The sequence below is a fragment of the Gallus gallus genome, assembly GCF_016699485.2.
Source record: "Gallus gallus isolate bGalGal1 chromosome 39 unlocalized genomic scaffold, bGalGal1.mat.broiler.GRCg7b 39_unloc2, whole genome shotgun sequence".
NCBI classification, from domain to species: Eukaryota; Metazoa; Chordata; class Aves; order Galliformes; family Phasianidae; genus Gallus; species Gallus gallus.
Window position 1 is genome coordinate 33541 of NW_024095974.1, and position 14485 is coordinate 48025.

The window sequence follows — 14485 nt, forward strand, 5'->3', positions numbered from 1 at the left end:
CCCACTTCCGGCGCACCGCGCCTCACCTCCTTCCGTTCCGCTCTTAAAGGCACAGCGCACCCTCAGACTCGAAACCGGTTTTAATTATTTACAAAACAGAAAAGCGGTGAACCGGGAGTGAGGGGGGGGGGGGAAGGGGAGGTGGGGGTCGTCCCGGATGTGGGGGAGGGGGGGGTCAATAAAACGCAGCAACCGGGGCGGAACGAAGAGGGGGACGACAACAGGGCCCCCCCCCCCCCCCTTATTTGAGGAATGCCACTTCCGGGATTTTGCCTTCCAGCTGCAGGGAAATTCAACAGAGATTGGGGTTGGGGGGGGGTCCCCACTTTGATGGGGGGGGGGGCGCGGAGTCCTCCAGTTTGCAGGATGGGGTCCCAGTTTGGGGGTGTCCACCAGTTTGGGCGGGAGGTGTCCCAGTTTGAGGGGAGGGTCCATCATTTTGGGGGGGGCTCCCAGTTTGATGGGGCGGTCACCCAGTTTGGTGGATGAGGGGCCTCCCAGTTTGGGGGGGGGGGGTCCACCAAGTCGGGGGGGGTCCCAATTTGGAGGGGGTCTCCCAGTTTGGGGGTGCCCACCCATTTGTGGGGGGAGCACACTTCGTGGGGGGGGTCCACCAGTTTGGGGAGGATCCCAGTTTGGGGGGGGTGGGGGTCTTTTAGGGGAGGGATCCCTACCTTAAGCTGGGTGAAGACCTGCCCGGCACGTCCATAGTCCCAGTCATTGTCCTGCAGGCACCTGTGGGGGGGTACTGGGGGTTACTGGGAGGCACTGGTGGGAGTCTGGGGATACTGGGAGGCATAGGGGGACACTGGGAGGTAACTGGGAGCTACCAGGAGGTAACTGGGGGGGCAATTGGGGGTTACTGGGAGGCACTAGGGGTTACTGGGAGCTACTGGGGGTTACTGGAAGGTAACTGGGGGGTGCTGGGGGTTACTGGGAGGTAACTGGGGGTTGCTGGGGGTTACTGGGGGGGGGGCTCCGCTCACTTCTGGGACCACTCGAGGTTCATGCCAGACTGCATGGCGAAGGCTGCCAACATCTCCTGCTGCTCGGCCGCCAGCGTGGGCACGGGGCTGGAGGACGGCGTGGGGGCCGGCATGACGAAGGCGCGGCGCAGCTCCTCAGCCGTGGCGTTGCGGACGAAGAGCTCATCGTTAACAATGCACAGCCTAATTAATTGGGGGGTTAATTAGGGAGAGTAATTAGGGAGAGCTTGGTGGGAGGGGGGTAGGGGTTGTTCTCACCCGGTGTTGCCGGCCGGCACGGCGATGAACATGCGGGTGAAGGCGCGCACTGAGTCGCGGGATTTGCCGTCCACTGCGGGGATAGAGAGAGAGTGGTGGGGATGGGAAGGTCCTGGAAGGGTAAAGAGGGGGAGGGAGGGTCCTGAAAGGGCATAGGAAGGGGCTGATGGGGGGTTGGGAGGGTCCTGAAATGGTAAAGAGGTAGTGGGAGGGTCCTGGAAGGGCATAGGAAGGGATCCCAGAAGGGTAGAGAGGGGTTGGGAGGGTCCCAGGAGGGTAAAGAGGGGTTGGGAGGGTCCTGAAAGGTCACAAAATGGGCTGGGAGGATCCGGGAAGGTCATAGAATGGATTGAGGTAGATTAGAAAGGTCCTAAAAGATCACAGAACCATGGAATGGCTTCGAAAGGTCCTGTAACACACGTCCGTCTCACCTTCCTTGAAGATCCCGTGGACAGCAAAGCACAGCAGCGTATTCTGTGAGAGGGATCCAGAGGAAAGCACGGTGACACCAAGCCCTGTGCCCCACCCGCAAACCCATAAAGCCCCAACCCTCCCAACTCCAACCCCCTCCCACCCAAAAGAGAGCCCTCCCACCCCAAACTACACCCCCAATCCCAAAACCCCAACAACACCCCCCACCCCAATAATCCCCCCATCTTAAATCCCTCCTTCAACCCAAGCCCCCCGCCCCAATAACTCCCCATCTAAAAATCTAAAACCCAGACCCCCCACCCTACAGCCCTCCCCAAAACCCCCATACATACCCCAACCCCCCCAAACAACCCCACCCCACCCAAACACCCAAATATAAACCCCCCTCTCCAATAATGCCCCCATCGCCCCCCCAACCCCAAACCCCCACACCCCAATAACCCCCCCACTCCAAAACCCCCCACCCCACACCCTGTGCCTCCCCACCCCAAACCACCTCCCCTACCACCCCCTCACACACGCCCCCCCCCCACACCCCCCCCCCCACACCCTAACCCCCCCCATACTCCTCCCACCCCACACCCTGTGCCCCCCTCCCCCCCCCCCCACTCACGGTCTGTGCACAGACATCCACCACGAAGGAGCTGACGTCGTGCTGTGTGCGGGGCAGCTCATTCAGGAAGGCCACCACGTTCAGCCTCGTGTGCTTCAGCAGCTTGAATCGCATGGCTGTGGGGGGGAGAAAGTGGGGGGGGATTTGGGCTACTGGGGTGGCGGGGGGGGGCTATTGGTCTACAGGTCTGCAATGGGGCTACCAGGGCTCCAATGGGGCCACCAGGGCTGCTAGGACACATTTCATGGCCACCAATGGCATCCTTGGCCACTATGGAACATCTCATGGCCACCAACGGCCACCATTGGCCCCCATTGGCCATTATTGGCTCCCATTGGCCCTGTGGGGGGGCAGACACTTACTGGGGTCTTTGAGCTTCTTCACATTGCGGCTGTCCTTGAAGTACTCGTTCAGTGTGTTCCTATGGGGATAAATGAGGGGGGGGGGGTCACATCTTGTGGGGGGGGGGCACACATGGAAGGGATGCACTTGGGGGCACGAAGGGGGCGTTTGGGGCACACACTGGGGGGGAGTTGAGGGCACGTGGCGGGCGCATAGGTGGGGGGGCAACTGAGGGGGGGTTTGGGGACATATATCGGGGGGGTGCAGCTTGGGTGGTCACATATAGGGGGGTTGAGGAGCAGAGCTTGGGGGGAGGGGAGGGGGCAAACCTGCAGGGGGGCACATGTTTGGGGGGGGGGGGGGGTACACATTGTGGGGAGGGGGATTTGGGGGTGGTACCTGGGGGGGTTCTGGGGGCCGAAGGGAATGCTGAGGGAGCAGCAGGCGCCGTCGTGATAAGCATCCAACAAACCCTGCCGGTCACTGGAGTCGTAAATGGAGTAATACCTGCCAATGGGGGGGGGCAAGAGGGAGAGGAGGGGGGGGGGGGTTGTTTATGTGTGTGTATGGGGGGGTCATCAAACCAAGACCCCCCCCTTCCCCCTTAGTAAAAGCCATGGTGCACTCACTGCTGTAAGAAGCGCAGCACCAGCACCTTCAGGTCGTCGGAACCAAAATAGCTGCCCTGGGGGGGGGCAAAGCGGGGGTTAAAATAGAGTCAGTGTGGTTTGTTTTTTTTTGGGGGGGTCAGCAATGCCCCCCCCATGCCACTGGAACCCCTCCCTCCCACCCCACCCCCCCAAAAAAAAAACCTTGCAGGGCGGCAGCGTGACGGGAGCCTCCACATCGAAGGCGATGGGGGGAGGGAGCTCATGGCCATCCTATGGAAAGGGAGAAATAATTGGGGGGGGGGGCTTGAGGGGGAGGGTTCAGCCCCCCCATCCCAAAAAAAAAAACCCCACATGGGAGGGGTCTGTGCCCAACCCCCCCTCCCCCCCCTCCCCTATTTACTCACCAGGCGCAGCAGCTTCGGGAAGCGCTCTCTGACGGAGCTGCCAATATGGGGGGGGGGGGCAGTTAGAAAAGCATGGACCACCCCCCCCACCCCGGACCCCCCACCCCCCCACCCCCAAATCCCTGTGCCCCCCCCGGCTCCATCCTCCCTCCCCTATTCAAATCACTGTCACTCCCCGATCCGCCATATGGGCATGAGGGGCGGGGGGGGGGGTTCCCTCCTCTTTCTTATCCCTCCCCCCGCCTCATGTTTTACAGCTCCTTTTCTTTGGGGGAAGAAAGGGGGTCACGCACCCCCCCCTCCAAAACCCCTGAAGGGTTTTTCTTCCTCCCCCCCACCCCCCCCTAAAAAATAACACTTACCTGGGTGTACTCACCTGAGTGCAGATACCCATAGAGAAGGGGGGGGAATAGAAGTGTGGGGAGGTCCCCACTGGTTGTAATCTTGTGGGGGGGGGAAGGGGGGGAAAAGAAAAGGGGGAGGTCCTGCTGCCTGTCATTTGGGGGGGGGGGGGGGTGGGATAAAAGGAGAGGGTCCCGCTGGTTGTGGTGTGGCCATTGGTTTTGGGGAGGGGGTGGAATGCTGCTTTTTTACAGCTGGGCGTGTGGGGGGGTGTCATACCCCTCCCCCAGTGGAGCAAGAAAGGACAAAGTGAGGGGGGAGATGGGGGGGACAAACACACACAGCCCCCCCCCCCTCAGGGCAGAACCTCTTCTCTATGTCACTCCCACCGGGAGCGCACTGAGCTCCCACCCCCCCCCCCCCCCCGAAGAGAAAGAAGGGGGTAAAGGGAAAAGGTGGGTGGGTGTGGGGGGGGAAGCCTGGAGGCACGTGCTCACCACCCCCCCTCCCCAAATCGGGTTGCCCCCCCCCCACACGCAAAAAAAAAAGGCAGGTTTGGCCACTGCACGGCTGTGCCTGTCTTAGGTTGTTCCTCCCGTGAGGAATCTTACCCGTCTCTGGCTAACCAGCCATCGTTGAGGGCCAAACATGGGGGGGGGGAGCACATAAAGTCCGGGGGGGGGGGGGGGGGGCTTGACAGCTTTGTCATCATCGTAGCCCCCCCCGCCGCCTGCCCTGTCCCATAGGAGAGCTCTGCACGGCAGAGATGGGGGGTGGGAGGTGAGGGGCAGCGGGTGCTGCTGAGAAGAGGTTGTGTGCCCTTGGGGGAGGGGGGGGGAGGAAAAAAGTGGGGGGGGGGTGAGGATGAAGGGGGGGCTCAGGAATAAAGGCGGGGGGGGGTGAGGATGAGGAGGAGAGTGGGGATAAAGGGGTGGGGGGGACACATGAGAAAGGCTCCATCCAGCAGCAGCGCATATAGTGAGGATGAGGATGGTGGTCCATCACAGTCCTACACCACGACCAGGGGGGGGTTTGGGGAGGGGGGAGGGAATGTGGGGGAGGGGGTCCAGGCACCGGCGAGCAGAAGGCACAGTAGAATGTGGGGGGGAGGGGGGGGGGGACTGTGGTGGAGGGGGGGGTCTTCTCTTCATCCCGCTGCACTGCTTGCCCCCTCCCCCAGAGCAGAGCACGGATTGGGGGGGGGGGTAATTTGGAGAGGGGCTATTTTGGGGGAGAGGGTATTTTGGGGGAGGGGAGGGGCGGCCCCACAGAGCCCCCCCCGCGTGGGGCCGCCCCAAGGCTCAGACTGACCTGATGTAGGAGGATTGGTCACGGAAAGTGTCGCACAGGGGGTTGCCATCCAACCACAGCTCCTCCAGCTTCAGGCCCTTCACCTTGTCCAGCTCACGCTCCGACTTCAGCTTTGGTGGGGGGGGACACATGGAAAATGGGGGTTCTTGAGGGGGTCCCAATGAGGCCATGGGTGGAGGGGGGGACGGGTTGGGGATGGTCTCGGTCTTCTCCGCTCCAGTGATTCCATGGGTGGGGAGGGGTTGGATTGGGTGACCTCGGAGGACTTCCCCGACCTCAACTCTATGGTTCCAATGTTGGGGAGGGAGGGGGGGGGGGGGGTGGGACTTTGTGACCTTGAAGGGGTTCCCCAAACTCAACTCTATGGTTCTACAGCAGGGATGGGTTGGTCTTGATGATCGTGGAGAACTGCTTCACCCCACTGATTCCATGGGTGGGGACTGGTGGGGTTGGGTGACCTTGGAGGTCTCCTCAACCTCAACTCTATGGTTCTACGGTGGCAATGGGTTGGGGGTGGGCTCGGTGACCTCAGAAGCCTCCTCCAACCCACTCACCCCAATGGACGGAGGGGGGTGTCCACGCCGGGACTCACCTCGTTGCGCGAGAGGTCGAGGATCTTCAGGCCAGCAGCTTTCTGGGCCAGCTCCGAGAGGTCGTCCAAGCGGTAGAGTTTGTTGCTGCTCAGGTTGAGGGACTGCAGCTGCACAGATGCAGGCAGTCAATGGGACACCCCGGGGGGGTGGGAGGTCAGTGGGACCCCCAGGCGGGGGGGGGGGGGCAGTGAGGGAGGACAACGCCCCCCCCCCTCCTCACCTCGGGGATGTTCTCCTCGATGATGCGCAGCACCACCATCATGCAGCTGCGCTGGTTCAACACCACGTCGATGCTCTGCGACACCAGGTCTGCGGGACGGGGCGAGGAGGGGACGTGTCACGCAGGGGGGAGGGTGATGGGATGGTGGAGGACAGCTTGGAACTCATTCCAGGGCTCTAAGGAGCTTTCAGGAGCCTTCCAACTCAAGCCAATCCATTCTAAGACCTTTAAGGATCCTCCATTCCCAACCCAACCCATTCTATGACATTTGAGGACTCTTCCAACACAAACCAATCCATTCTATGACCTCGAAAGACCCTTCCAACCCAACCCAACCTGTTCCATGGCCTTAAGGACCCTTAAACCCAACACAACCCATTCTATGACCCTCAAGGATCCTTCCACTCAACCCAAACAGTTCTATGACTTTTAAGGATGCTTCCAACCCAAACCAATCCATTCTATGATCTCCAAGGACCCTCCCAACCCCACTCAACCCATTCTATGACTTTCAAAGATCCTTCAAACCCAACCCAACCCAACCCATTCTACGACCTTTCAGGACCCTTCCAACCCATCCCATGACCTTTCAGGACCCTTGCACCCCAACCTGCAGTTCACCTGGGTCAACACGAAGGCCCTTGAGATCCAACGCCCGCTGTGAACCATCGTACCTCTTACTCATGCAAACCTGCATCGTGGCCCAAAAAGAGTCAGGGGGGATCCAAAAATGGGGAGGGGGTGGTGTCCAAAAATTGGGACGGCTCAGGAGGGCTCAGGAGAACCCTCCCTGCTGCCCCACCCCACCCCCCACCTTCAGTTGCTCGATTTCCTCTGCTTTCAGCTCATTCTGCAGCGACTGAGGAGGAGCGGACGAGTTGATGATGATCACCACCTAGAGAAAGCATTAAGTGCAACCATAGTCATACCCGTTCTGGGGTTCTGTGACCTTGCAGGACCCTTCCAACTCAACTCAACCCAACCCAACCCAACCAATTCCATGGCTCTATGGTCTTCAAGGACCTTTCCAACCCAACTCATTCTATCATTCTGCAACTCTATGACCTTTAACGACCCTTCCAATGCAACCAATTCCATAATTCTATGCTCTTTAAGGACCTATCAACCCAACCTAGTCCATGGTTCTGTGATCTTTAAGGACCCTTCCAACTCAATCCAATCCATTCTATGACCTTCAAGGACCTTCCCAACCCAATCCAAGCCATTCTACAACCTTCAGGGACCCTTTCAACCCAACTCAACCCACTCTATGACCTTCAAGGACCCTCCCAATCCATCCCACTCCACCACTCCACACCTCTATGACCTTGCAAGACCTTTCCCACTCCACCCAACCCACTCTATGACTTTCAAGAATCCTTCCAACCCAACCAAACTCATTCTACGACTGTTAAGGTCCCTTCCAACCCCACCCAACCGATTCTATGACGTTGCAGGACCTTCCCAACCCCCTCCACTCTACCACCCTATGTATCTATCACCCTGTGTGACCTTGCAGGACCTTTCCCTTCCCACCTTGTAGTTATCACGGTCAGTGATCTTCCGGGACACCTGCTTCAGGGCGCTGGCCGTGCTGGCATCCTCCACGTAGAACTGTGCGCGGTTGTGGTCGTAATGGAACTGTTGTGGGGGAGTGGGGAACAGCGCTGTGGGGCTGACCCACAAGCGTGCCCCTGCCCCACCCCACACAATACCCCCCCGGTGCCCCACACTGCCCCGCCATGACAGGCCCCCACCCCATGATGGCCCACTTGTGCCCCACATACACGCAACCCCCCGCCCCATACAACGCCCTCCCCCTACCCCACACTAACCCCACACCCCACAGCCTCCCCCACATCACCCCCCACACATCCCCCCCCTGCCCCACACCACACCCCCTATGCCCCACATTGACCCCCCACCCCATCTCACACAATCCTCCCCATCCCCCACAACCCGCTGTCCCACACAACACCCCCCCTCCCCACCCCACCCTGTGCCCCACTCTATGACACCCCCCTGCCCCATAGATTCCCCCCCCCACACACCTCAACGGGCGTGAAGGGAACGCTGCAGAGGTTCTGGATGGAGCTGAGCAGCCACGTCTTGTCGTATTTCTTCCCATATGGGATCTGGAACGGGGGGGGAATAAAATGGGAGGGGGGGGGGAGTTAGACAGGTCCTTACAGGTCAGAAAACCACAGAATGGGTTGTTTTGGGTCCTTAAGGATTACAAAACTATGGATTTTGATGGGTTGGAAAAGTCCTTAAAGGTCACAGAACCATGCAATGCATTGGGTTGGACTGGAAGGGTCCTTACAGACAACAGAACCACAGAATGCGCTGGGGTGGGTTGGAAAGGTCCTTAAAGGTCATAGAACCACAAAATGGATTGGGACGGACTGGAATAGATTGAAAGGGTCCTTGAAGATCACAGCACTCACGGTGATCTTGAACCAATTCCTGCGACCACCATCGCGTGCGGCGCCGCTGCTCCGCTCCCCGGGGGGGAGATCGCGACGCACCGTCAGGTGGGGGGCGCGGGTCGGCCTCGGCCCATAGGGCAAACTGCAAGAAGGGGGGGTCAGATGGGGGGGGGGGGATGGGGCAAAATTGGTGGGGAGGGGGAGAGGATGTGAAAAAAAAAGGAAGGAAGGAAAGAGGAAAGGGAAAGGAAGAGGGGAAGGGAAAGGGTAGGAGGAAAAGGGGGAGAGAGGGAGGAAAGGAGGGAGAGAAGAAGGAAGGAAGGGGGGGAGGGAAAGGGAAGGAAAGATAGGGGGAAAGGAAAGGGAAGGAGGGAAGGGGGGAGGGGGGGAGGAAAGGAGGGAGAGAGGAAGGAAGGAAAGATAGGGGTAAAGGAAAGGGAAGGAGGGAGGTAGGCAGAAAGGAAAGAAGAGGGAGAGGGAAAGGAAGAGAACGGAAAGGGAGAGGGAGGGAAAAGGGGAAAGGAGGTGGGCAGTGACGACCCCCGGCTCTCACTATCGGCCCCGCGGAGCATCGTGAGCGTCGCTCATGGCCACGTCCCCGTCGTCCTCCTCCGGTCGCTGCCGGGCGTTCGGGGGTCCCCCCCGGTTCCGGGAATTGCGGTTATTCATTTCGCTGTACATTTTGCCCCGGAAAGGACCGCGGCCTTTCTTTCGGCGGCCCGAAAAACCTCTGCCCCCGACGCGGTCATCATGCTCTGCTCGGGGGAAGGGGGCCATGAGCGGGGAGTCGGCGCGGCCTCCCGCTCCTCCCTTCGGCCCTTTCTCCATTCCCCGTCCCCGGAGCCGCCCCCTGAGCCCCGGGGCCACCCCACCGAACCCCTCTCGGCCTCACGCGACCCCCCGCTCACCGCTGTAACCCCCCTTGCTCTCCTCCGCCATCGCAGCGCTTCTTCCCTCAGCTCCGGAGAGCGTCACTTCCGGCGCTCTTCCCTTCATTTCCGGCTCGACCCGCGGGGCGCTTCCGGTTCGTTCCCTAACAGCGCCCCCTGCCGCCCGGGAGGACGCGCAACCGTTGGGACCCGGGTTCGAATCCCAGCCCCGTAACAAACAGCGGAACACACGGAGAGGTCCCACGATTTTAATGTGCCCCCCCCCCGCCCCCACCCCGGGACCTAAACCCATTGGGGGGGGGGGGGGCGGGTGGGGAGGTCCAGAGCCCCCCCACCATTCGAAGTACAGAGTCCTTTTTGGGGAGGGGTTTAAATTGCATTGAGGGGGGAAGAAACAGACCCTGGGGGGGGGGGGGGACATACCATAGGGGAGTACACAGCACTGGGGGGGAGGGGGGGTGCGAGGTGAAGTCCTTGGGGGTGTCAATAGGCCATGGGGAGGGGAACAGCCTTTTTTTGGGGGGGGGAGGGAAGGATGATAAAAGGACCTCCCCAACAAGAAAGGGACCCCCTCATTCACAGCGTAACACCCCCACTGGCAAAGGGACCCCCCCTCCCATTAACAAAGATCCCCTCATTGACAGAGGGACCCCCCCAGTATCAAAAGAACCCCCCTCATTAACAAAATGAACCCCCCCTCCATTAGCAATAACCCCATTATGGGACCCCCCCCCCTCACTAACAGAAGGACCCCCTAACAAAAAGATCCCCCCCATTAACAAATAACCCCCCCCCCATTAACAAAACGATCACCCCATTAACAAAGACCTCCCATCAACAAATGGAACCACCCCCCAACAATAGGATCTCATTAAAAAAGACCCCCCCCAATTAGCAAAAGCTCCATTAACAGCAATGTGTTTGTGGGGGGGGGGGGGCTCTTGGTCCACATTTTCACCCGGGGGGGGGGCTGGATTTGGATCCTGGGGAGGGGGGAAGGGGGAACCGGATATGAGGGGGGGGGGGGCGGTCTTTTTTGGGGTCCTTTTGGGGGGGGGGTTCCAGACCTGAAGGGGGGGGTCCATCTGGGGTTTTTTTACCGGGAGGGGGGGAGGGTGGAATCTTGATCCGGGGGGGGGGGGTGGGGGGTGGGGAGTCTGTATCTGGGAGGGAGTCCATCCAGGGGCGTCCAGTCCATCCGGGGGGGGGAGTACAGATCTGAAGGGCGGGGGGTCCCTCTGGGGGGGTTCCAGTCCATCATGGAGGGGGGGGGGGGTTCATCCTGGGGGGTCCATTCTGTGTAGCGGGTCCAGATCCAGAGTGGGAGATCCAGATCCAAAATGGGGGGGGGATCCATCTGGGGGGGTCCATTCTGTGGGGTGGGGGGGGTCCAGATTCAGAGTAGTGGATCCAGACCCAAAATGGGGGGGGATTCCAATCCATCTTGGGGGAGGGGGGGGGGGGGGTGGTTTTTGGGGGGGAGGTTGGGAGAGGAGTGTATTTGGGGGGTGCTCATAGGGGGGTGTGATTTGGGGGGTCCACGGAGGAGGGATTTTGGGGAGGATCCATGGGGGAGGGGGGGGAATTTGGATTGGGGAGGGGGGGGTCCATGGGGGGTGATGATTGAGGGGGGGGTTGAGGGAGACGGCAATTTCTGGGGTGGGGGGGGCTGGTTAATATCATGCCCCCCCCCCCCCCCATCACGTGACCCCCCCCCCCCCTTTTTTTTTATTGCCAGACCCCCCCCCGGGACCCCCCCCCATACCCCGCCGTGGTGGAGTCCACAGAGGAGTTCCACTTTGTGGAGCGGCTGCTGCCCCCCGCCTGCGTCCCGTCCCCCCCCCAGCACCCCTCCTACCCCACGCCGTCGGGCTGGATCCCCCCACGAGGTAAAGGAGAGAGCTAATTAGTCTAATTAATGTTAATTAATGATTAATTAATACCCCCCCCCCCCCCTCCTCCCTGCAGTGCCCGCCGCCCCCCCATACTGCTGTACTGCACGGGGGGCTCCCAATTCAATGCTTCTTTTCCCCAAAATGGGGTCTGTTTGTGGGAGAATGATACTACGAATGGGATAGGGAGTTAATTAGGGCGATTAATTAATGAATTATTGAGATAATTGCTGCCCCACAGTGCCTCCACTCTCCCCGCTGTACCACGTGGGCCGCTCCCAAATCAACGCTTCTTTCCCCCCAAAAGTGGGTTAATACAGGGGAAAGAGATATTATTAATAAGGGAGGCTTTAATTAGGGTGATTAATTAATTAAGGAGCTAATCAGTGTCTCCCTCTCCCTGCTCTACCACGTGGGCCACTCCCAGTTCAACGCTTCTTACCCCCCCCTCCCAAAAACAGGGTCCGTTTGTGGGAGGGAGATACTACGGATGGGATGGAGGGGGGGGGGGTTAATTAGGGCGACTGATTAATTAATGGATGAGCTAATTGGTGCCCCCTCGCAGTGCCCCCCCCCGCCCTGCCCTACCACGTGGGCCGCTCCCGCATGCACAACCTGCCGCTGTACCGCAGGGTGGCCAATGGGAACCGCCGCATCACTGAGCTGCGCCGCATCCGGGGGGATATTTGGGTGAGAAAAGGGCCGGATTGGGCAAATGGGGGCTGAAATGGGGGGGGTGGGGCCGGGGGGGGGGAGAGGGGGGGAATAATGGGGATTTGGGGGCTTTTGGGGGTGAAATTGGGGGGTTTTGTGGGGTTGAAGGAGGGGGAGGAGGGGAGAAACGCGGGGAGTTTGGGGGTGGAAATGGGGGTTTTTGATCAATTGGGGGGGGGGGGAAGGTGAATTTGGGGTGAAAATGGGGAATTTTGGTCCTGGGGAGGGGGGAGGGGAGGAAAATAATGGGGGTTTTGTGAGGTTTTGGGTGTGGAAATGGGGTTTTCTTTTTGTGAGGTGGAGGAGAGGAAAAAGGAGAATAGGGGTGGATTTGGGGGTTAATAATGGGGTTTTTTGAGCAGCCGCCGGTGGTGCGGAGGTGGAAACGGGGGAGCGTGGGGGATTTGGGGTCGATTTGGGGGTGTTTTTGGCATCGTAGGCCCTGGAGAAGGAGCTGAGGGAGTTCGTGGGGCAGCGCGTGGGGAAGCAGCCGCTGACGCAGGTGAATGAGCTGAGCGGGACGCTGCGCCTCAAAGGCCACGTGGACAACGAGGTGCGGGCCTGGCTGCTGCTCAAGGGCTTCTGATGGCCACCAGGGCACCCGGGGGGGGGCAAAATGCACCCCAGGGGCAATAAAATGCAGCTGGAGGGCGCTGAAATGCACCTGGGGGCAATGAAATGAACCTGGCGGGCAGCAAATTGGCCCCAGAAGGCCCTGAAATGCACCTGGGGGGCAATAAAATGCAGCTGGAGGGCACTGAAATGCACCTGGGGGCAATAAAATGAACTTGGGGGGCAGCAAATTTGCCCCAGGCAGCCCTGAAATGCACCTGGGGGGCAATAAAATGAACCTGGGGGCACTGAAATGCACCTGGGGGGCAATAAAAGGAACCTGGGGGGCATTAAAATGAATCTGGGGGGCAGCAAAATGTCCGTGGGGGCACTGAAATGCACCTGGAGAGCATCAAATTGACCCCAGAAGGCCCTGAAATGCACGTGGGGGGCAATAAAATGCCCCCAGAAGGCCCCAAATTGCCCCACAAGGCACCAAAATGCACCCAGAGGACATCAAAATAAACCCGGGGGGGGGCAAAACTCACCCAGGGGGTCCAAAATGTCCCCTCGGAGCCCTGAAATGTTCCCCACGAGGCACCAAAATGCCCCCTGGGGGCACTGAAATGGTCCCAAATGCCCCCCAGGGGTCCCCAAATGCCCCCCAGAGGGCCCAGAAATGCCCCCCAGGGGTCCCCAGCATTCAGTTGGAGGGCCAAGAATGGTCCAATGGGACCCCAAAATACACTCAGGGGAACCCCAAAATGCCGTGGGAGGGAAACGGGGAACCCCCACTGTGATGGAATGGAATAAAAGGCGTTCAGCAGTGGGGTTTGGTGATGGGAGGGGGTGAGAAGGGGGGCTGGGGGGGACAATGGGGTCAAAGGGGGGTCTGGGGGGGGGTTGAAACGGAAACAGGGCAAAAATGGGGGGTTTTAAGGACCCCAAATAGGGTTTTGAGGGCTGGAAATGGGTTCCGGGGAATGGAAGTGGGGTGAAATGGGTTTTGAAGGGCACAGAATGGGGCGGAACGGAGGGATTTGGGGTCAGAGGCAATGGGGTGGGGTGGGGGGTGGGGGGAAGGCAGCACGGCCCCCCCCCCCCCCCCCCCCCCCCCCGGCTCGCCTTTATTTGCCATCTGTACAATTAAGCTATTAAAAATTTATACATTATTTACAAATTAAATAATAATTGCTGTTTCTGACCCCCCCTCCCCTTCCCCCCCCCCCCTCCGGCTGCCCCGATGGGGATGGGGGGGGGGGGGGGGGTTCGAGACAGGGATTTGGGGTGAGACTGAGCGCTTTTGGGGCTGCACATCCCCCCCCCCCCCCAAACCTGCCCCGAAATGATGGAAAAGGGGGGGAAAAACCCCCCAAATCCCCCCCCGGGACCCCCCCAAGCTGCGATTCCCACCCAAATCCGGCCTCAAATTGGGGAAAAAATCACTAAAAAAAAAAAGAAAAAGGGTTAAAAGAGAACCCCCCCCCCCCCCCCCCCCCCCCCCCCCCGGCCACTTAATTGCTCGTTAATTAAGCGGTTAAGACGCTCCATTTGGGGCACATCGCTCATTGGGAGCCTCAGCGCCACCGTTACCCCCATCCCAACCCCCATTTGGGGCCCATTTTCCCCCAAATTCTCCCAGCTTTCCCCAAACTGCCCTTTTTCTGCCCCATTTGCGGCCCCAAATCCCCCCTTTCTGGCCCCCAATCCCCCCTTTTTAGCCCCAAATTCCTCCCTTTTAGCCCCAAATCCCCCCTTTCTGGCCCCCAATTCCCCCTTTTTAGCCCCAAATCCCCCCTTTTTGGCCCCAAATTCCCCCTTTTTGGCCCCAAATTCCCCCTTCTTAGCCCCAAATTCCCCCCTTTTAGCCCCAAATCCCCCCTTTTTGGCCCCAAA

The 14485-nt window shown here is 59.8% G+C and overlaps 2 protein-coding genes across 2 annotated transcripts; one reads left to right on the forward strand and one right to left on the reverse strand.

Annotated features, from left to right (window-relative positions):
* Nucleotides 1–62: 62 nt before the first annotated feature.
* Nucleotides 63–9498, reverse strand: NXF1 (nuclear RNA export factor 1). Its single transcript, XM_015273023.4, has 21 exons — nucleotides 9450–9498; nucleotides 9095–9296; nucleotides 8560–8683; nucleotides 8164–8247; nucleotides 7649–7753; nucleotides 6927–7007; nucleotides 6734–6803; nucleotides 6113–6201; nucleotides 5892–5999; nucleotides 5300–5409; nucleotides 3647–3683; nucleotides 3444–3512; nucleotides 3261–3316; nucleotides 3031–3138; nucleotides 2652–2710; nucleotides 2290–2405; nucleotides 1676–1718; nucleotides 1245–1317; nucleotides 987–1169; nucleotides 675–735; nucleotides 63–280 (listed from the first exon to the last, which is right to left on the reverse strand). The coding sequence occupies exons 1-21, from the start codon at nucleotides 9478–9480 to the stop codon at nucleotides 242–244; spliced, it is 1848 nt and encodes a 615-aa protein (XP_015128509.2). The 5' UTR covers nucleotides 9481–9498; the 3' UTR covers nucleotides 63–241.
* Nucleotides 9499–10690: 1192 nt separating this feature from the next.
* Nucleotides 10691–12840, forward strand: MRPL49 (mitochondrial ribosomal protein L49). Its single transcript, XM_040656957.1, has 4 exons — nucleotides 10691–10731; nucleotides 11163–11320; nucleotides 11889–12013; nucleotides 12477–12840. The coding sequence occupies exons 1-4, from the start codon at nucleotides 10691–10693 to the stop codon at nucleotides 12621–12623; spliced, it is 471 nt and encodes a 156-aa protein (XP_040512891.1). The 3' UTR covers nucleotides 12624–12840.
* Nucleotides 12841–14485: the final 1645 nt, after the last annotated feature.